The 22,565-nt window shown below is 46.8% G+C and overlaps 1 protein-coding gene across 1 annotated transcript in view; it reads right to left on the bottom strand.

The window, feature by feature from the left end:
* Nucleotides 1–5,049: 5,049 nt before the first annotated feature.
* Nucleotides 5,050–22,565, bottom strand: part of NEK9 (NIMA related kinase 9) — a 311,507-nt gene continuing 293,991 nt past the window's right edge. The window contains exons 21-23 of the mRNA XM_069638052.1: nucleotides 13,370–13,570; nucleotides 13,063–13,116; nucleotides 5,050–12,777 (exon numbers count right to left, since the gene is read on the bottom strand). Coding sequence (XP_069494153.1) covers nucleotides 12,622–12,777; nucleotides 13,063–13,116; nucleotides 13,370–13,570 — 411 coding nt within the window. The 3' untranslated portion in view covers nucleotides 5,050–12,621. The remainder of the gene's footprint in view (nucleotides 12,778–13,062; nucleotides 13,117–13,369; nucleotides 13,571–22,565) is intronic.

Raw genomic sequence — 22,565 nt, 5'->3', positions numbered from 1 at the left:
TAGTCTTCCTTCTATTTTAATGGGGTTTCTGTATGGAGGGCTGCTGTATAAGCCTCCCCCAAGATTCATAATTTTAGGATTCAAGTGCAGCATGGCCTTACTGGCCATCAGTACATCGCACTAGAGAGCCCAGGTGGTGAGATAAAGATACACAGTCCATTTACTGCTTCCAGTAGCCGGACAGCACCACAACGTTAGAAAAGCCAGGTACTGCTCATCTTTCTAAATCTAAAGATTTGTGAGCATTGAATCGTAAGGAGAAGGGAGTTTTACCGTAGCGGACACACTACGGAGACTCTCCAGACGCTTTCTCTTGAGCAAAGTATTTGCGGTATGGAAGCAGTTGCATGGCCAATCTGAAAGCAAGTCCGCTTGCGCACTTTTAATTTCTCTCTCAGATGTTGGAGAACTTGGCTATAAAGACATTTGTGGGGAAGTCAGTTCGCCACATATCTAATGCTGCAGTTAGTCAGTGGACCCCCACTAGTGAAGGCAAGTTGGATTCGCCAGTTTTTTATTTTTGCATGAACTGCTGAGTTTGGGTGTCTCTGAAGATCCATGTTTGAACCACTGTCACCTGTTGCTGACTAGTGAGGGATGTTGGCAGTTCTGGTTATATGAAGGCAGTTTATCAAAACGGCTTTCCGTTTTCTTTTCAGAATGAATGAAAAACCCTGTCCATTTGGGAGGTCTTAACTCTTCAAGGGTGGAAGACCCCTAAACTGCACCAACTAAATGCATTTCACTTCCACTTCCAAGAAGGTTTCAAGAAGAGCAACTCTGAACTAAACCGGGGTGAGGGGGAGCTTTTGGGGATGCCTGACCCACTGTTAGACTAAAGAGAAAAAAATGTCTAGTTCCCACACGTAGCTTGATCCACATTAAGGTAATTCAACAGATGTAAAGACTGAAGTGGTCCATAGAGGAATCAGTAACTGACGTTCACAAAACAGGTTGGGGGGAGGAACATGAATTGTAAGAAAAAACACTGAAAATATTAAATTACAAAATCATATATTATAAATGTTTATAGAGATATGGCACCTTGAGGCATACGGGCAAGTAATATGAATGACATAATAATGGCGTTCAGATAGAGCGTGTGCATATACGAAATGTAAGATCACCCATTTGCACCGTAAAGTCTTCCAGGTGCTGTTCACCCAAAGACAGCACCACAAAAATAAGAAACCTAAGCAGAGCCATTAACAGTCTTCTGGTTCCTCCAACCCCCATTCTGATTCAGGCTTGGACCAGTATCCCCTTTTAATCATAGTAGCAGATTCCAATGCTGTCAAAATGCCAAGTACCCTTTTACAGTACACCCATGACCCCAACAAGATCCAAAATTGGCTTATGAACACCCATGCTTAAGAAAAGAGGTTTCACATCCCCACCACAGTTAATTTTCTTGCCAAAACCTTCGTGTTCCAGAAACCTGGAAAGTAGCAGAACATCTGCATGTTTTCTCACTACTCAATGAACATAAAATTATGAGTCTTCTAAATGTTCCCTGCCTACACAAACGATAATACAAAATGACTAATAGGGATTTGTCCCGGCAAGAGACATTTTACAGCAACCTAACTTCACATTTTCAATACCCTATTTAGCTCTCTGAAAGCAACGCTATCTCATTCGAATAAGTCTTGGTGCCGAAAAAGTGCTTGACAAGATTGAAAAAGCACTTGACTGGGAAAATTGGTTTTCGGTCTTCTGATTTTTTTGATGTTGCATAAAATGTTTTTCTCATGTTACAATCAAGTCAACAATACACATGTCTCCAACGAGGAGGTTTTGTGGTACAGGAGAGGTATTACAGCCATCAGGCTATGTAAGGCACATCATGAAAGAGTGACTGCATTTATAAACTGAGCTGGTTGTCATGCAGGATTTTCAAAAACGGATTCCCCGTCTTGTTCTGGAATACGGCAACATGGCACTGACTGATTTAGCTATTAGGGACTCATGTAGCTAAGCAGTGAAACAAGGTGTAACTATTGCTAGGACAAGCTCTTAAAATGACTACTGATCAAGGAGTGGGACTGCTCTCATCTCCCTCTGCTAGGGAAGGTAAACAGTAAATCCACTGGAAAGGCTATATTGGAAGGATCATTGTATGCACTACAAGTGTATTCTTAAATAAACTATTTCTCTAGCCGATTGTTTAAGGTATGTACAATTCCAGAATGACCTGGGAAAAATAGTGGATTGGCCAAAGCTAAATTGGAGGTGGGCCCTACCAAGCTTTAGCTTAGTGTATATAAATAGGATGCCATCTTGAGGAGGATTTTATCTCTTTACCGATTATTAGAAAATAACACTATTTTCACCATGTATAGCGGTCACCCCTTGCATAAAGAAAGGATTTTTTTTTTAACTCTCAGAGCCAAAATACTTTATAAGAAAAAAATAGGTCATAGAACAATGGCCCCCTTAGGCAATAGTGTGCTGAAATCTCCAGAGTTTAAAACTTTCCAAAATACTGTCCCGTAACAACAATTTAGTGTAACATGAATGTACTGCCAATTTGTTTTTTTTAGAATTTCCAAAACAGACTGGCGAATTCTTGCCCAAAACCTGGGAAATGTTCTGAATTGCAGTAATGTCTGTACACCTGAAAGAAAATATAGCCCCTCTTAAATTGAAATTCTTGCACAATTAGCACATTTTAAAGTGCCATTATCAGCATAATGGCAAATTATGTCACCATGGCAATCAATCTGAGCCATTTGCAAAAAGTGGATTCCACAAGCCTCAGAAATATATATATATATCATATAGTTTGATCAGAATTGTGCAAGATGACTATCAACGCCCATCTAAATTGAACACTGATTTTTTTAGACTTGCAATTAACAGCTGTGCATAAGACCTTACACAACTGGCTGCACCAGGAAAACCTGAAGTTATAATACTATGCTAAGAATAGAAAGCATTTAATCCTGGAGTGCATTGTAAACATGGAAGGTGTAATAGAGCATGTATGTGCTTCGACTGCAATGATCCAGATACATTTGCACATGTTGTGGCTCAGTGTCTAAGCATTTACGATTTCCGGACCAGGATCTTTGGTCAAATGCGCAATATTAAAAGCATACAGTGCTACCGTCATTGGAAGGAATGGCGCTTGGATGGATCCCAAAGTGTAAGGAGAGGATGATCGCCTGACATACTACTTCACAAGGGTTGCAAGATACTGTATATGCTGCTCTTGAAAAGATTCACCCCACCCAGCTACACAGGAGAGCTGCTAAGAGCATTTAAACTGCAGCTAGCTAGCAAGGAGCCATAAATAAGACTAGTAGGCAAATGTGTCCAGGGGGAAAAAGCTGCACCTTTTGGTGTAAATGGAATCTCCCCTTGGTAGCAACCTTAACATATAGGTACTATAAAAATGATCTAGGTGACCAAGCGCCAAGTTATGGTTGGATTAAAATAAATAAAAGTGTGGAAAAAGGAGTCCAATCCCAGGACTCTGAGGTGCTTTCACAAAAAGACCAAGCATTATCATATTCAACTCTTGGATTGTATCCTTAACATCTCGGAGATAATTTGATCCATACAAAACTGTTGCATCTGTTCCACCTCAAGCACAGCTGAACCAGATGTAGCCGTTGCAATCCTTCTACCTCAAGCACAGTCGGTTGATACCAGACTGCTGCATCTTGTGAACCTCAAGCACAGCTGATCCAAACAAAACTGCTGCAAGTCTTCCACCTCAAGCAGAACTGATCCATATGAAACTATTGTAACCCTTCTACCTTAAGCACAGCAGATCTATATGAAACTGGTGCATCCCTTCAGTCTCAAGCCCAGCTGATTCACACAAGACTTCTGCATGTGATCCACCAAAAGCACATCTAATCCATACCAGCCTGCAGCACGTATTCCACCACAAGTACAGCCGATCCATACCAGACTGCTGCATCTGGCCAACCTCAAGCACATCTGATCCATACCAGCCTGCAGCACGTATTCCACCACAAGTACAGCCGATCCATACCAGACTGCTGCATCTGGCCAACCTCAAGCACATCTGATCCATACCAGCCTGCAGCACGTATTCCACCACAAGTACAGCCGATCCATACCAGACTGCTGCATCTGGCCAACCTCAAGCACATCTAATCCATACCAGCCTGCAGCACGTATTCCACCACAAGATCAGCTGATCCATACCAGACTGCTGCACCTGGCCAACCTCAAGCACATCTAATCTATACCAGCCTGCAGCACGTATTCCACCACAAGTACAGCCGATCCATACCAGACTGCTGCATCTGGCCAACCTCAAGCACATCTAATCCATACCAGCCTGCAGCACGTATTCCACCACAAGTACAGCCGATCCATACCAGACTGCTGCATCTGGCCAACCTCAAGCACATCTAATCCATACCAGCCTGCAGCACGTATTCCACCACAAGTACAGCCGATCCATACCAGACTGCTGCATCTGGCCAACCTCAAGCACATCTAATCCATACCAGCCTGCAGCACGTATTCCACCACAAGTACAGCCGATCCATACCAGACTGCTGCATCTGGCCAACCTCAAGCACATCTAATCCATACCAGCCTGCAGCACGTATTCCACCACAAGTACAGCCGATCCATACCAGACTGCTGCATCTGGCCAACCTCAAGCAAAGCTGATCCATACCAGTCTGCTGCATCCTTTCTACCTCAATCACAAACTGGCCCATACCCAACAGCTCTATGCCTCCCATCTCAAACATATGTAACATCAGGCTATCGGGCCTTGCAGTGCAAGACACATTTTCTAGTGTTGTGCACCCACCTCAGAAGGAGAGCAAAAACAGGTGCCCGAGCTCTGCCAGTAGCAGTTCCCTTTCTCTTTAGGGACCTAAGAGGCAAAGCACCAATCACTACTATATTCTTTGATATTCTTTGATGGAAGAGATTGAATGTAGCAGAACTAAAGATAGCCAAGAGTGACAGAAATGTTCCTTTGGGGGTGTTCTTGTATCTTGAAAGAAGGCATAAACAAGTATGAAAGAATAAAAGCCCAACATTCAACATATCTTGGGTTTTAATGTTTTATTTAACAAACTCTACAAGCTGCTGCACTCCAACCTCAACCCTTCACAATACGACCCGAACCGATTGTAATGGGAACACGTCAAAACCATCACTGAAGCAGCTCCAGAGTCACAAACTTAAGGAGATGCAATATGATTGTTGGATGCAGGAACATGCAACTGAAGATGAACATGGTGCAGGGCAATGACTACTCGTGGGTTTACTTCACTCCCCGTCACGTCAAGTGCAATGGTGAAATATCTGCTACCAAGCATTTAGTTCCTCTTTGGAGAGCAATGTGTTGTGCAAGTCTGCCGTGAACCATACGAACAAAAACAAAAAAAAAACAGCAATGTGAGGCACTTTGAGGACTGTGGTAAAGGAGTTGTCCTCTCACTCTCAGAGCATGGTACAAGGACTTTAGTGAAGCACATGCTGACAAGGTACAACAGGGCCTACCACTTTCCAAAGGGCTGCATATCTCCCATAATTGGAGGTGCTGCACTGAAGGGCCTGCCTTTGGGGATTACATGTATATAAATGTGTGGAACAGAGGAGGATGCCTTTGTTCAACATGGATGGGCATCTTCGGCATATCAGGTGCGTCAGAGTATGCTGTGTGTCTGTCTACAGACAGAGAACTCTTCATCAGCTTAAGCCATCATTGAGAAAGACCTGCCTTTGTATCCAGAGCTCAGCATCACAGACACACCTTGGTTTACAGAGATTGTCATCGCTGGCACAACTCTGGAGGATAGCTTAGGGGCAACGTGCTCACCTTAGAAGCAAGACGACACAGAGCAATGCAGGTTCGGTCCGCGCTTAGAAACCTCTGGGTATTAAGTGCATTATAAATAACTAATCATATCATAATCATATCCAACGGATGAACATACAGGCCTGAGTATTTCTGAAACCGGACATCTAAGGTTTATAATGGTTTGATACAGAAAGGCCCATGGTTGTATTTAGGGCTGAGCATCTTGTGCACATTAGATGTATTAAAGAATAGCTTGTCGGCCTACTGTTCGGCATCACTGGCATATCACGAAACATGGGATTGAAGAATGAGAGCTTGCAACTAAAGCGGGCATCTCAGGCGCATTGGGTGCAGTACGGAACAGGCTGCCTTAGTCTACAGAGCCTGAAATCTCAGGCACATCAAACTGAGCGGTAGAGGAAGCCTCACGTGTACGGCTGTGCAGTACACAAGGGCCTTCAATTGTAGCCACAGCTGGTCATCTGAGACACTTAAAGGCGTTTGGTACATAACAGCCTTAACTTGTAGGCCTTCACTTGTAACTGAGGCTGGAAAATTCAGATACAACAAGATCTGGTAAGGAGTTACCGGAATGTGCATCCAAAGCATGCTGGGTGTGGTACAGAAAAGCCTGCTTGGATCTACATAGCTGGCCATCTCAGGCATACATCCTTCAGGGATAACTGATGCTGGAAATGTCAGATTTGGTTTTTTAAAAAAAAGGACCTGAATTTGTATCCAGCAATAGGCATCTAAGGCACATTAGGTGTGGTACAAAAGGTCCTTCCACTCCACGTGTAACAAAGGTTGAACATTGCAGGTCCATCTCCATCTAGGCTGCTACAGAAAGGCCTGTATTTGGAGTGGGGACCTGAAGGCACATTAGGTGTATTTGAGAATAGGTTGCCTGTCGGAAGCTCTGCTTCTCTGTCGTAGGAACGAATGTGATAAGGAAGACAATGACTTTGTATCCAGAGCTGGGCATCTCAAGCACCCCAAAGAGTGGTATGAAAGGGAGTCTGAGCATCTCCATAGCACAGAACTGGGCCTCTCCGACTCATTCAGTTGTTTGGTACAAAGTGCCTGCACTTGTACTCTGAGCTGGCATCTGTGGTTCATCAATACCCATACTACAGAAGGGCTTTCACTTGTACAGGAGGCTGTTTCTCTCTGGCATATCAGATCCTGAACAGTATAGCCCACCTCCTTCCTGAGATCTGAGCAACTAGGGCATCATCTCCCACGTAGGCGGGCCTTTTGGCACATTAATGATGTTGGATCGGGAGTTTACACGCTGGTTCTTTCCTTTAATAGATTCCCAGAATTGCAACACCCCAATTAATAACTTCTCAACAATTATCCAACCATGTCCTCGAGAACAGACAAAAATAAGTGAACAAAGCTACATTTCTAATCAACCACAATACAATGCTGAGACAGTCAGTGCCAGAATCCAGATAACTTTCCTCATGCGCCCTACTTAGAATAAAAAGGCCACCTGTACCCTAAAAAAAGTAGTGGTTTCTCATCTTTCTTAGTTTACAAAAAGCAAACATTCTACATATACCCTAAATCCCGAGATCACCCCACAAATAATTACAACCGTTGGCTTCCACATCACCTGTAACATGGAACCATGATAACATGTACCACGGCTTTGTGGGTGGCACATGTGTCTTATTTCTTTCGTGACTTCTCCTCAGACCGGTCACTGAAGTTCTTAGACTGTGTCTGCGTGTCACAACTTGGGATGCTTTTGATCAACTCTCCCAAGACCAGAGACTTCTACCGCTCTGCACAAAATGCCCCACTCCTCCGCTCTTCTGGAACCCCCCTGCCCATGACCTCCTCAATAACCCCTACCCCCGCCCCTCCCCCAAGTCTTGCAATCTCAGGGGTCCTCTTCGACAGCAATCTAAATCTACAACTATTCATTACCTCCAAGCTAAAATAGTCGACTAGACTACTGCTTGCGCCACCTCTTAGCACTTACTCTGTACTCTTGAGCCATGTCACAAAATACTCAACCTCCCAACTTACATCCTCTACAACCTGCCATCTTCCTCACTCACCTAGCCCCGTCATTGTATCCACGCAGGCTAGTACTCTTATGTACTCTCTACAAATGTCTGCTTCTGGTCCTCAAATCTAGTCATAGGCTACCACCCTCTTACCTAGCTGTGTTCAAAACCAGTTAATGCCCACTTCACATCCTTTGTTCCTGCACACCGTCCCTCGCCCATACTGTGCATCTGCTTGTCTCTGCTCACCCTCCCAAGCCTCCCACCACCGAAACACATAGCCTACTGAAATGAAATACACCATTAAAATTCAAAAAGACTATAAAGGTCAACCACCTTCAGCTTCATAATAAAAGCTGACTGTCCATGCCAGCTCATGCCTCTTCACAGCTTAATCCCTCACTCCAATATAGTAACCGCACTGATAACCCCTTGTAACTCTCTCTTGCCGGTCCCGTCTGTATTATCACCAGCCCTATGTTCTACATCGTCACTAAAACCACCTTGTTCATTGTAATTTCCATTGTGCAAGTCCTTTTGTTGGGAACGTGCCTGCAGGATTGCCCTGGCTACTCCTTGCACCCATGTATGAGTTTTCCAGAACACCATGTCCTTCTCATTGATACAATCATTACTCTCTGGAACATCTCCATCCAGTACTGGACTGAAGAGGGCAAGAGTGGACTTTACGCAGAGACTAAAACTGCAGAGGTTTCACCATCTATCCTGCAATCCTCTCCAAGCTGTTTGGCTTTGCATACTGTAATACAAATTAAACTGCCTAGGCATAGCTCCAGATGAGGGGATAACAAGCCCACCGTGCACAAAGATCAAGCCATACTGGGGTAACAAATACCCAGGATACAGCCCATCTACTTGCACAATACTGCCCCCTAGTTATGTTCTGATCCTTGAAATCGGAAGTATTTTACAAAGAAGTCTTACTACTCTTTCCCGCCCAATCCGAGTTTGGGTTGTTCTCCTTTCACATGCTTTACCAACAACCATTTTTTTAGTCCCCAAATTCCAAAGGTAAAGACTAAAATGCTGCAACTTCTCTGCGGCAGAAGTCCAATGTGTTCCATTTATGCGTTTACTTCTCCTGGTTTGGGTGCTGCTTGTGCTATGTAGTGTGGTCAATCGCCAGCTCAGTTGACTGCACGTTTATGGTTTCCTCTGGCCAGGAGGACAATTGCTAGACACACAGTCCACCATAGTGACTGTTTCACTCCAAAACCACTACCAGCCTTGGGCAGGAACAGAATATCCCAGCATGATATTGTACGGTTGGCCATAACAAACCTTCAAAAGGACAAATGACTGCAGATAACGCCAACTTTGCGTACAAACAAGGCTATCTAATCTCTTTGCTAAAAGTCCACACACAAGCCTACAGTAATACTTAGAAAGTCCTGTTGAGAGCTCCCCTGCCCAATTTAGGTCTGCAAATTCTACTATACTAAATATAAATGGGTCTACAAACTGCGGCTCTCCAGATGTTTTGTACTACAACTCGTATGATCCCGCTCTATTAGCTACGGTGGCTCCAGCTGCTGAGGCTTGTAGTTGAAAATATACAGTAAGCCAAAGGATATAGACCCCTGGACCAAGAGAAACCATGCCTGCTTGAGGTCCTACATCAGAGTGTTACGTCGCTCCCTAAATGTGTGCATCACCCTTTCTCAGAGTTCAAAAACCAGATGTTCTCGCCCTTGAGGAGAGGCATTCCACGAGGGAGGTTCTCTTGATTTGTTTTTGACTACAGAGAGGACTGCTATAGCTGTTAATTTTTCTCTGAACACTTTGTTCACAGACTGTGGCAATAATTTCTGCAGACTGTATTTCTCCATTTCTTCCAGCAGGCTGTAGCTCTTTGTCTCCCGTACAGTTTTACAATATCACTATTGAGGACTTGTGGCAAGCGTGGCAAAAAGAACACGGCGTGCAGGACCCCATTTAAATGGCACCTATCGTCCCAATCCATACGATGATTATGTCTGTGATCTTTGCCAAAGGTTGACTTCCAAGAACCAGGCCGGATATGAACAGTAGACTGCAGCCCATTGTTAAAAAGAAACCAAGCCACTATAAAAATGAAAAAAAAAGAAATGCTGTGAAGGGGCGAAAAGGCTAATGGGAAAAACCTGGCTCAAGACGAAACATTGGAATCTTAATCTCCAAAGGTCATTCAGAGGACAAATGCCTCCAGACTCAGAATCTTTGGCCATTCAAAAACAAAAATAATGGCACTTGGAAAATGGTTGATGGCAGACCCATCTAGTAAGACAAGACTGGTGTCGCTACCACAAACGATGAGAAGACGCACAAGTCTCAAGAAGCCATCAGCTTCGACGTGAACATGAGATTACCATTGCTGGAGGTAACTATGGTGCCGAGACCGGCATCCCCGAATCATCATCACTCTCTGTGCTCATGCAGGAACGGCCCTTGGTTTCGATATTCCCGCAAACACCTTCAATGTTGAGAGGAATCAGTCGGAGGAGTCCATTGTCAAGGTCCTTTTGGTGAACCGCATAAAGATGGTCAAGATCCTATAGATCAAGATCCTGTCACTGCTCTCGTTCTCAGCACAGGTCGTGGTCTAGAGGTAGCCAATAAGACTTTCACTGGCGAGAATTTTATTGCTGCCTATAAAGCCTTCAGAAGAAATGACTTGCAAAATGTAATAGAAAAGATATGTGACATAGGCATTTCAGAGAGAGGCCGAATGGTAGAGCCTACCTTGCTACATCAACTACCTTATAAGAAAGTGAGAAAACGTTGAGGAGCCTTGGGAAGATCCGGTTCCGTTCCCCCCAAGGAACCACCTGCTCCGGTTATGTTCCCCAAGGAATCACCTGCTTTGCTACTCTTTATCGCTTTGCGTTTTTAGGGTCTGTTTGCTCCCACCTTTAGGCTTACATAAGTAGGTATGCCAGTAGCCTCCGCTACACGTTGTGCCTAGTTTTTTTGCCAAAGATCGCATGTATCCCAAGCATGCAGAATAAGGCAGCAGATGTAATTATCATGAGTACCTTCTGGCCCATGTCCTTTTCACCACACTTGCCACAAACTGTGGATATAGCCAAACTATACACAAGTTGCATTTGATTAGTCACTAAGGGGGGAGGCGGGGGGCGGGCAGGGATGGACTCTGCATTATCAAAACACGAAGATGCACATTTCTGACCTTATTAAATTGTTTACAATACGTTAACATATGGCTTTTGTTAGATAATGGGGTGTCACTAATATTGCATATTTATATTTCTGGGGTGTCTGTACTTACATGTTTTTTTAACACAAGATGAGGGGGCAAACACCTATATGCGACAATATGATCAGAAAAAGATTCTTTCAAATTAAATGGTAAGCCAAGCTATTCGGTTTCAGCGGTTCCGTGCATAGGATATAGAAGACAATAATATTGGGGACCTATAGCTGCAGGTAAGATTCGCATCACACAGCCTTGATGCCTTGGATTATCCTATTCTGGGGCCATGCTTTACATCCGTTCACATAGTGCTGCCCTTAGGCGTGCTTTGTTTACCTCACTCTTTGGAAGATGGTGCTGCAGATGCCAGACACACCTCTATTAGAAAGAAAACATACATAATCTGTCACAGTGGTGCCAGGTCTAGTCACATGGTTGCTCAAACGTGTTGCAGTTTATGTATTATAAGAGGTAGTTGGGTTAATAATAATTCACATGTGTGGTTACTGGGGTGGGAGCCGGGATTCTGCCAATGACTGTCGAGGATTCAGTCTGTGGCCAAGCGGGCATCCTCCAAGAGTGCCAGACTTTCTGTTGTCCAGCATGGTTAAGCACAACGAAGAGCGTCATCTCAAACTAAACCCAAACAGTCCATGGGTCATAGAACCCGTGGGATCTGCAGAGGGTACACAGGAGGCTATGTGGTAAGTGAAGGAGACGTTCCCCACAGCCTTTTCATTCCTACAATCCTAGCATATCAGATTGCGCTCTTCCACTGAGCCAGGACCAAGATAACACCCACCACACAGTGTGTAGTGGCACCACATGCTGAACCAGAATGAACACACCATCTTCGAAGCCTGTGCTGAGTCAATGCTGTAGGAACTTGTTCAGGCATACTTCCTGTAAAGCTGAAGTGGAAAGCACACCTACGGTAGCAGTACCGAGGCAATCTCCCGTCCCAAACATCCTATCAACGCAGTTGCCTGCCCTCTGGGCTGCTACCGATCCAAATGCTCAGTCAATTGTGGAAGCACTCCAAACTGTGCCAATGTCCCAGAACCTAAAAGTACTGACTTGTGCACCCATGTAGCAGTCTTCTTGGTTCACCGGACACTCTCCACTGGCAATGCATGTCTATTTGTAGGGTGCACAGAATAGGGTGTCTCTGCTGGATGAAGGATCCACATAGGAAACCTGCCCCATAGGGCTCTTTTGGCTTCACCTTCTGCAAGTTAGGATTGGCTGCGCCCTCAATCCTGGTGAGTGCAACCAATATTTCCAATGCTGTGCATTTACACATGCACTCAATGCTGCAAGTGTGGTGGGAACAGCCAACGGTTTAAGTGGTGTGGCTAAGAGTGGATATCACATGCATAGCCAGCACGGTCCTAGCCCCAACGAACATCGTGAAGCCACATTCCAGGCCCTGACACAGGTGTACACACAGTGTGAGGCATCCACCTTCGCGCCTCTACAGCGCCCACTCCTCCCAGCCTGGGGCATCATAGCACATGAAGGTGCTTGGCTTTCAGTTACTAATGTGGTGGTGATGAAAACATTGCAGCCCACATCACAGACTAAACTCCAGGTCCTGGCACAGACCGGTATGGGTCAGGTCCAAGAAAACACCAGGATTCTGCATCAGAGTCCTGCTTCGGATCTGCCTCCGGGTCTTCTTTGGTGCCATCTGTGCCAGCAGCAGCAGTTCGAGAGAGCTTGAAGAAGTACTCCACCTGTTCAAAGAAAGGTCTACATGAACGATCTTAGAACAAGGGATGGCAAGGAGCAAATCAGAACACATGACACAGCTATAGCATAGTCATTCACCCTTAACCAAGCTCCACACTTTACATTGGAACAGGCAGTAGTGTCTACTCACTGCCTCAAATCGAACTCCAAATACGCAGCACCCTCTCTGTAAACACAACGAGCAACACCAGGCCTCTCCAAGTCACAGCTCGCCCAATCCAACCTCACTAAACACAGCTTCTACGATGGCCACCCATCCACACACTCACCTGCCTCTGTAACACCTGGATCGCCTCTCCCTGCTTGATTACCATTTGACTGAGCTGTAAAGACAGAAAGGCAGAAAATAGACTTGGGGCCTGTACATGTTGAAGCAACGATGGTTTGTTTTTAAACTGGTTCCCAAATGAATCTATACATTTTGGAGTGCATGGAAGAGGGCTGCCATGTGTGTTATTCTACAGCACAGGAGGCGTCATCAGGATGATGACTTATTGAAGAATGGTTTTAGTGCTCAATTATCGGAAGGTTGGACACCCGCCACGAGCACCATCAGGGATTCACTTCCGGGCTCACCTGACTGGTGTCCTGGAAGTTGCAGCTCAGCCTCTGCAGCTCATCGGACAGCCGGGTGTTCTCTTGTTTCAGCTTCTGCTGCTCCGCCAGACACTCAGCAACCTGCTCCTGGAGCCGACTAACCTCTGGCCGCAAAGTGTTGCATGTGCACTCGGAGTTGGAACTGGGCAGGCATGAAGTCTCGGGCACAGTGAAGTATACCTGAGGCAGAGAATAAAGTTATGCAAGTTGGGGAAATAGAATGCAGCAGTGATGAGAATGGGGACATGTACAGGGACAAGAAAAGGAACAATAGGCCAGCAGAAGGTGCAGAGATGTGAGAAGCCTGACAAGGGGCGCAGAGGGACGAGGAGAGAAGCCTGAAGGGGGAGCAGAGGGACGAGGAGAGAAGCCTAAAAAGGGGGCACAGAGAGAAGCCTGAAAGGGGGCCGCAGTGGGACGAGGAGAGAAGCCTGAAAGGGGGGCGCAGTGGGACCAGGAGAGAAGCCTGAAAGGGGGGCGCAGAGGGACGAGGAGAGAAGCCTAAAAAGGGGGCACGGAAAGAAGCCTGAAAGGGGGTCACAGAGAGAAGCCTGAAAAGGGGGCACAGAAAGAAGCCTGAAAGGGGGGCGCAGTGGGACGAGGAGAGAAGCCTGAAGGGGGCGCAGAGGGACGAGGAGAGAAGCCTGAAGGGGGCGCAGAGGGACGAGTAGAGAAGCCTAAAAAGGGGGCACACAGAGAAGCCTGAAAGGGGGGCACAGTGGGACGAGGAGAAAAGCCTGAAAGGGGGGCGCAGTGGGACGAGGAGAGAAGCCTGAAAGGGGGGCGCAATGGGACGAGGAGAGAAGCCTAAAAGTGGGGCGCAGTGGGACGAGGAGAGAAGCCTGAAAGGGGGGCGTAGAGGGAAGAGGAGAGAAGCCTGAAAGGGGGGCGCAGAGGGACGAGGCGAGAAGCCTGAAAGGGGGTCACAGAGAAGCCTGAAAAGGGGGTCACAGAGAGAAGCCTGAAAAGGGGGTCACAGAGAGAAGCCTGAAAAGGGGGCACAGAGAGAAACCTGAAAAGGGGGCACAGAGAGAAACCTGAAAAGGGGGCACAGAGAGAAGCCTGAATGGGGGCGCAGAGCGACGAGGCGAGAAGCCTGAAAGGGGGTCACAGAGAAGCCTGAAAAGGGGGTCACAGAGAGAAGCCTGAAAAGGGGGTCACAGAGAGAAGCCTGAAAAGGGGGCACAGAGAGAAGCCTGAAAAGGGGGCACAGAGAGAAGCCTGAAAAGGGGGCACAGAGAGAAGCCTGAAAAGGGGGCACAGAGGGACGAGGAGAGAAGCCTGAAAAGGGGGTACAGAAAGAAGCCTGAAGGGGGCGCACATGGGCGTGCAAAGAAGTCTGAAAGGGGCACACAGTGGCAAGAAAAGAAGCGTAAAAGGAGTACATGGGGGCCTGCGAATGGAGGAGTCTCAAAGGAGGCGCCGAGGTGTGAGAATGAAAAGTGTGGCACAGAGTGGAGAGGAACAAGTGCAGTGCAATTTAAGAGCCCTGAGATCTGGATTCCCCTAGACCTTCTTTGCATCAAAGTAAGTAAAAAAAAAGCTATAGTACAAATCTACGGATCAACATGAAAATACCAATCGACCCCCACCCTCTGGAGAGACAAAAACAAAAAAACAAACACATTCCAAGACCTACCTTTGCCTCGTGAAATAAAAAGGAAGTATTTTGAAATACTACTAGTAACTGACTCACTGTCCAAGTGCAGGTAAGTGCAATAAAATGTATGGCCTTAAAGATTGTGGCTCTAAAATCACTGGGTTCTACAGGTTTAACTTTCCAAATTGGGAGAAAAAAATAGAAAGGCTCTAAAAGTGAAGCCCAACTATACGGTTATTTAGTGACAAACACTCCAATCGAGAACGTCTGTAGACGTCTATCAGTTCACAAAAGATCATTCATAAATGCACTGTAAGACTTTAGATGCAGCCATTGTGGAAGAGATGGATACGCTTCCGACTGGCTGAGTGGGCTACCGGTCCCAATGCTGCTTGGTTGGCAATGGTAAGGACAGGGCAATGTAAAGGATAGGGCAAATGCTCTAACTAGCGCTTTGCTTCTGAATCGGTCACTATGGTGCCTTTCCAAAGGCAATACAAGTGAGGTGAATCTTCCCGTTTGGTCTCTTCAGCAATTTGCACTCACTGGCAGTCATCACTCAGGTTCTGGCAAGATGAGAGTTTAACAATAGCAAGTGCTGTGTTCCTGTGCCCCTACCAGGAGGGGGCAATGGTGATGCTGCTGTGCCGAACAGAAACCTCTGGCACCGGCTGATGGTGCTGCTGTCCAGTTCTAGGAAGATGCCCCTGCCGTCCTGGGAGAAGCAGACTGTCCAGAAGAGGCAGCTCTGGTACGAGTTGGCGCACAGAACATTATTTTAAGTCTTACTTCCAGGGCTTGGATATATCAGCCTGACTGGGCTTGCAGGGTATTTCCTTAAAGTTCAGCTGACTAGCCAAGTGGTAGAATACCAAAGAGGACAAGACCAACGCTTTGTAAAGTTAAGGACGGTTAAATGCTACAGTAAACACTTAAGGGATCAATAAGGCATGGCGCAGAAAATATAGGTGTGAAAATCTAGTCTTTATAAAAAAGTTGTACAAAAAGAACATATACAATTTTTAAGTAACTTGCCATTAATGGAAAAATACACAGAAACAAGACCAAAAAAGGTTCTTCGCATTTGAAAGTAAACATTGTCCATCGGGGTCAATGTTGAGGACCCAAGCCCCTTCGACATCACTGATATTTTAGTCAGTAGCCCAACACAAGCCAATGGCCATAGGAAGTAGGTCTGCACATTGAGCTCCAAGGAGACTTGCAGACCAAGGAGGGCCCCCACTAAAGATTCGGTGTGGGGAGGAGCTCTGACATAACCAGCAGAACTAGGGTTCTGCCCACGGGGAGGGATCAGTAAGGGAGCCCTACAAAAAGTCAGACCAACAAACAAGGTGCAAAGGAGATTTTGGGGCCACCCGCCGACCCCTCCCCAAAACAAGATCCAGCTAAACAATGTCTTGGAACAGCCCATGTTCCAAGCTTGCAGAGGTGGGTCCTAGAGCAGCTGCCAGGAGTGCTGTGGCTGTCTAGTGGATTGGCCCGGTTTTCAAATTAAGATTCTGCGTCCAATGGAGCAGAACCTGCACCTCAAAAGCAGTCCAGAGACTTCAGAATGTAGTGATAAAAGGAGGCAGGGCCTCATTACAGTAGGATCCTTGGAGCACCGGCAAGAGATGCCACATTTGTCTGCCGAATGGGCAAGGTCATCCAACTAAGATCCAGACCCCAGCTGATATCATAGGGAACTCCGTCAGGCAAAGAAACAGCAGCTTCAGATTGAATAAAGGGCAATTGTGACCCCATCTAAGATCACAGGGCAAGGATGGAACAAAATGCAGCAGGAAACGCCACTAATCCCCCATCAGCAACATCACGAAGTCTGAAAGCTGCACTGCTCAGATCCATTGCAGCAGTAACACCACAAGTCGGAGCTCAACCCAGAGAATGCAGGTCCGGCAATTGAAGATAATGGGGCCCAAGTATGAAACCAAGACCAAGTCAGTAGATCCCACAGAAGATAGCCTGAGAGTGTACACTGCGGTTGCATTGATACTGAAGTTGCAGAGTGCTGTCCAGAATAAGCACTGGCACATTTCCCAGACAGAGATTTGGGAACTGCAATTAAAGACTCCATGCCGGTAAGAATGAAACCAAGACCCCAGTGGAAGTTTGGGGACCCCAAAAATTATATTCAGAAGATGGGGCAGTTTGAAGCAACATACTTTCTGGGACTGCAGCATGGTGACCCCAGACAGGCAAGCACAAGCTACGATATGGCCTAAAAGTTGCAGGGCAAGCCAATTGAGGGCCACAAGCTGTAGGAATGAAACCAGGGACATGCTAGACAAGTACAGGTGACAAAAAAACGCCCAACAGCAGCGACCGCCACCCAGAGCCTCTGAATCATAACAGTGCTGCTGCTAACACATACTCCTAGCGAAGGGTACAGATTGAACTGTCCCACCGGATCCTGTGTTGGGAGTATCAGTCAATTGCCTCTGGTCGCTGAAAGAACAGAGCTTTGAAGTCTGAGTTCCAAGGGGTCAGGAGATGCAGCAGCACAGCTTCTTTTGTAGTCATTGGGTGAGTTTTGCTTCTGGATCACATCCCAGTAACTGACAAGGTAAATATGCAGTGCAGCAACTCAAGTGGGCAGCCAATCAATGTTGTTCAGGCCAATTAAACCGTCTCAGGCTTTTTTGCGGTATACAGGGCTATACCCACTCAGAGCACCTTTGCGAGCTCCAAGCCAGAGTGCATGTCTAGAGTGATCATATACGATTTCACCAGTTGCCCCCCACTCCTCTACAACACCCTGCACACAAACACAGCAAAGGTACAGTGGTAAGATGACACGCAGCACAGCTATGGTTCAAGTTTACTCTGCCACCACCTAGTAATTTGTCACACTGACTGGAAGAAGTTACTCACCCACGGTAGCAAAGGGGCATCTTTGTAGTACGCCGCCATGGGAATCATAAGAGCTTCCAAGATGGCAGAAATTGTAAACTGACACTTACCCAGAGGGTGTAGATGGGACTCGAAGGGAAATTAGGAGCACAGGACAACGATCAGGAGGCTCTATCCAGAGTATCAATGAACATGCCTGGAGGGGCTAATGGGTCAGGCACTTGACATTTGTCCCCAATTGCTTACCTACTATAAATCTTTAAAACATTCTATAATTTTGCCATATAGGAATGTACAACTATCTGTCCCATAGACTGAGAGTGGCCTGCCTGAAAAGCTGAAGGAATCAGAAGCTCCACCCTTCCCTAATACAAAACTAAGGCCATAGACGGGGTATCCTAGAAGGGTCTCAAAATCGTGTTGGCTTGTGGAGGGGAGATTTTGCAAGATTTCCTTGGGTCTCTTAACATCTGTAGGTTGCAAGCAGAAGGAACAGCATGCCAGTCTACAGCGAAGGACAATAAACCATCATATAGGTGATTTAGGAATAGAAGTCAGACATTTTCCTGAACAAAGATGCCAAAACTACAGAAGCACTTTCGAGTAGGATAAGATCACAAATTAGGATTCTTCGGTGGGGGCACCCTACTAACTTCGTGTATTGTATTTGTTATTTATAAAGCACTCTTTCCCCATTTATATGGCCTCAATGCGCTTTGTGTTTGGAACGCCCTCTGTGACCACAGTCCACGTGTAGAAGGTGCTAAGAGATTACATTAAAATATGCTTTTGTGCATTATTGCAGAGTTGGGACTTCGGTGGCTGGCTAGGCTCCAGCAAGCAGCCCGGAGGTCAGGCACGTGGGTGGGCGCTGTTGGTGGTTTAGGATAGAGTGCTATTGCTGACGATTCGATGTGTGCCCAGCTAGACTGAATTGTTTTTCGCGTTGGTTGTCGCTGTATACTAGTGGCAGAGGTGTTGAGGTATGTCAGGGGTTTCAGCGTGAACGGCTATGTGAGCTGCTAGACCGTAATGGCATAGCCATAGCTGCATTTATGGTGCATGGATGTGTGTCAATGCCTGTGTCCACAGATGTAGTGTATGGTATAGGTACCGTATGCTTGGATCCAGAGTTCGACTGCAGTGTTTTTTCTTTGCCCAAGGCGAATGGTTGGTCTCACTATTCATGGTCTCCACGGAGGGAGCAGGGTGTGGGGGATTAGGGAGGACAATAGGGACTATGATAAGTTTGTTACAGAGTGCCTCTGCTAATGCTCTTGGCATTTGTGAGGTACTGGTGGGTAGGAGTGTTGTGTTTCTCGGGAGGACAATGTGTATTTCAGTGTGCCTCATGCGTAAACTGCCAGCATCGCTGGGGTGTTGATGGGTAGGAGTGTTGTGTATGGGGCGGACAATAGTTTGGCAGGGTGAGCCGTTGCGAACACTGCCGGCATCTGTGTGGTATTGGTGGGTAGGAACGTTGTCTTGTTTGGGTTCAGCAATATAGTTTGGAGAAGTGGGAGGGTTTCAAGAAAAGGGAGGGAAAAGCCAGGTTTTGGAGGGCCTTTGTGGATGGCAGGTGATTTTCAATATTGCGAATGTGTAGGGGTATGGAGTTCCAGATGATCAGTGCTTGGACGGAGAACGAGCATCCGCCCAGTCTGGAGGAGTTGTAAAGTGGGACCACTAAGCGAGATGCTGTGCGAGATCTGAGACTCCTTGAGGGGTGGTAGCGCTCTATTTTGTCTTGAAGGAATTTCGGCCCGGGGTTGTGGATGGACCGGTGTGTGATGCACATGGCTTTAAAAGGTAATGAGTCGACGAATCGGGAGCCAATGAAGGACTCTTAGTGTAGGGCTTATGTATTCTTTGGGAGGTAGTTTAATGAGCAGGCGTGCTGCAGCCTTTTGGATTCTTTGCAATTTCCTTAGTTGAAACGCTGGTGTGCCTAGGTAAAGGCAGTTTGCGTTGTCTAAGCGGGAGAGGTTGATGGCCGAGAAACAGTGACGATAGGTGAGCGAAGGGAAAATATGCCTGAGACTCTGTAGATGGCAGAAACAGGTTTTACATACAGAGGTGATTAGTGAGAATTGGTGTTTGTGTAGTATTGCAAGTCCTGCACCCCTTTGCAATCTGTTTGAAACAATAAGGTTGTAATCGGGTGGGAAGGCCTTGTGCGTGATGGGCTCGTAATCGTCAGCAAACCAGGTCTCTGTGATGGAAAGGATGTCTGGATTTTCTTCTGTAACTAGGTCAAAGATGTGGAATTTGTTTTTGGAGACTGACCTGGCGTTGATGAGTGTGCAAGACAGTTGGGGGAGGGGGGTATCCTTGCAGGTGCTGGACGGGTGTGAATGATAGGAGGGGCAGGAGTGAAGGTGGGCAGGGTGGCCGGAGGTTGGGAAGGATGTGGCCTGGGGAGGGTGATAGGGGGACGGGGGGTTGCGGTGGGTTGGGGCAAAGAGGTGGGCAGTGAGGGGTGTGGGGAGGAGGTACAGTGGGGTGGATGTGGTACAGTGGGGATGGGAGATTAGGAGAATAGGGCTAGGACCGGGTTGGGTGGGGAGGTTTGGTCCAATAGTGTGGTGGAAAGGTTTGCGATCTGGGATGAAGGATGGATGATGATAGAAGGGACTTGAGGTGGCCTTGGTCTGGGCCTTTCCATGACCTTTGGGTGGGTGAGTGGGAGGGGTTGTGGAGTTTGGGGTTTTGGCCAGGTGCTATGTTGTTGGGGAGAGGTGCGAGCAGAGTGTGTGAGTGAGTGATTAGCGGCAGGGGTGGAAAGACCTTTTTACATGGGTTGCCATGCGGTCCGGTATGTTACGGGGGACAAAGTTTTCTCCTCCCTCTCTACATCTTGCCGCTCTTGAGAGGAGCAGGATCTATGTGGGTCGGCATAACAGGTCAGGGGGTGGTTGGACTGGCGAGGAGGGGGGATAGAGGAGATGTATAGGGAGCAGGTTGACAAGGTGCATGGTTGGGATGATGGGCTGTGTGTTGGTGGTGGCTGGTTTTGTGTGTGGGGGTTCTCATCAGGCCTACCATTGTGCCAGCATGCAGCTCTGGTTTGTCCACTGTGTGGCATGGTGTCTAGCTTGTGGGAAGTGTACATCAGATTATGTGTTTGAGCAGAGGGGTACGTACAACTGAGGCACAACACTAGATGTGTATTTACCTGGCCTTGAGCACCTGGTCAAGGCAGTAGGGCGGGTTTGGGACACCTGGATAGAGGGTGAGGGGGCATGCCTAACAAGGGGTACTACAGGAGAGAGTAAGACTTATTAGCACCTAGATTTTGGGACGTCGAGAGGGACGCCTAGATGGGGAGACCACAGCGGATAGTTGAATACAATAGCACCTGGATTTGGGAAACAGATAGTAGGAGAAACACCTAACGGAGTACAGCAGTATACACTAAATAAAGTAGCACCTAGAGTTGTAGGCAGCGAAATACAGTGGCACCTAGGTTTGGGATACCTGGAAAGGTAGTGAAACGCCTTAATGGAGGTTTCAACAGTCGATAGATATAGTAGCACCTTTATTTGGGACACCTGGCTAGTGCGAGAAACGGCTAAATGGGGGTATAGCAGTACTGGCGGTAGCTACAAGGTTTGGGATACCGGGTGGGGGAGTAGCTTTGGTGTGATCCTTAATGAGATATGTCTAGCTTAACAGAGTCTATCTAGATGCAAGATATGGCTAAGGGACACAGGCTACCTAGATGCAAGATATGGCTAAGGGACAAAGTCTATCTAGATGCAAGATATGGCTAAGGGACACAGGCTACCTAGATTCAAGGTATGGCTAAGGGGCACAGCCTATCTAGATGCAAGAATTGGCTAAGGGACACCGTCTACCTAGATGTTAGATATGGTTGAGGGACACAGGCTACCCAGATGCAAGATATGGCTAAGGGGCACAAAATAAATAAACCTAGATGCAAGATATGGCATGGGACAGTCTATCTAGACATAGTCAAGCCCACAATTTGATAATAGGCTAATTAGATGGGTTGGACAGTATAATGGACAGCAGTAATTGCTGGTCCCCTCTGTTGAGACCTCACCTACCTTGTCTGTCACTGCCGGTTGACGGCTGCAGGTGCCACAGGCTAACATGGGCCAACACTGTCTGGTGCAGTTTATGCTGCAGTTGTCCTTTGCCTTGGGGTCTTTTCGCCACAGGAGCTGCACGATCAAGGGGCTGCTCTGGATGGTTGCTCCAAAATGGGTCTCTGTTGTTCAATCAGGTGAGGCGGGAAGGATGGGAACAAGGAAGTTGTAGCTGTGGCAGAATAATGCATCTGCCAAATCTTGATAGCCACTCCCATCTCTCTCTGCAGAGGTACGGACGGTCTCTGGTTGTCTCTGAAGATAAATGTGTTCCCAAATATTCAGTTTCTATGTAATGGCTAAGTTGGTAGCAAACCCAAACAAATCATGACAGTGATCATGAGAGAATGGGAAAAGCTAGCTCAAAATAAATAACCTTCTTGAATGCTTTCCTTCGAAGCACACAGACTGCGCATTTGTGGCTGGAATTGTTTAGAAGCGGAACCCATGTTTTCCTTGTGTCGGGATGTCTGGGTTCTTGATAAAAGTATTGAAAGTGTGCAGCAGAGCCATGTCCTCTAAAAAAACGATAGCTAGCTGACCGGCCAAGACAGTATCCCAAGTGCTGGGAGAGGATGGCATTCTGTGCCGG

This window comes from Ambystoma mexicanum, chromosome 14 (genome assembly GCF_040938575.1).
Source record: "Ambystoma mexicanum isolate Mex_15411 chromosome 14, UKY_AmexF1_1, whole genome shotgun sequence".
Lineage (NCBI taxonomy): Eukaryota > Metazoa > Chordata > Amphibia > Caudata > Ambystomatidae > Ambystoma > Ambystoma mexicanum.
The sequence above is the reverse complement of the archived record's forward strand: the minus strand, read 5'-3'. Positions and strand labels throughout refer to the sequence as shown.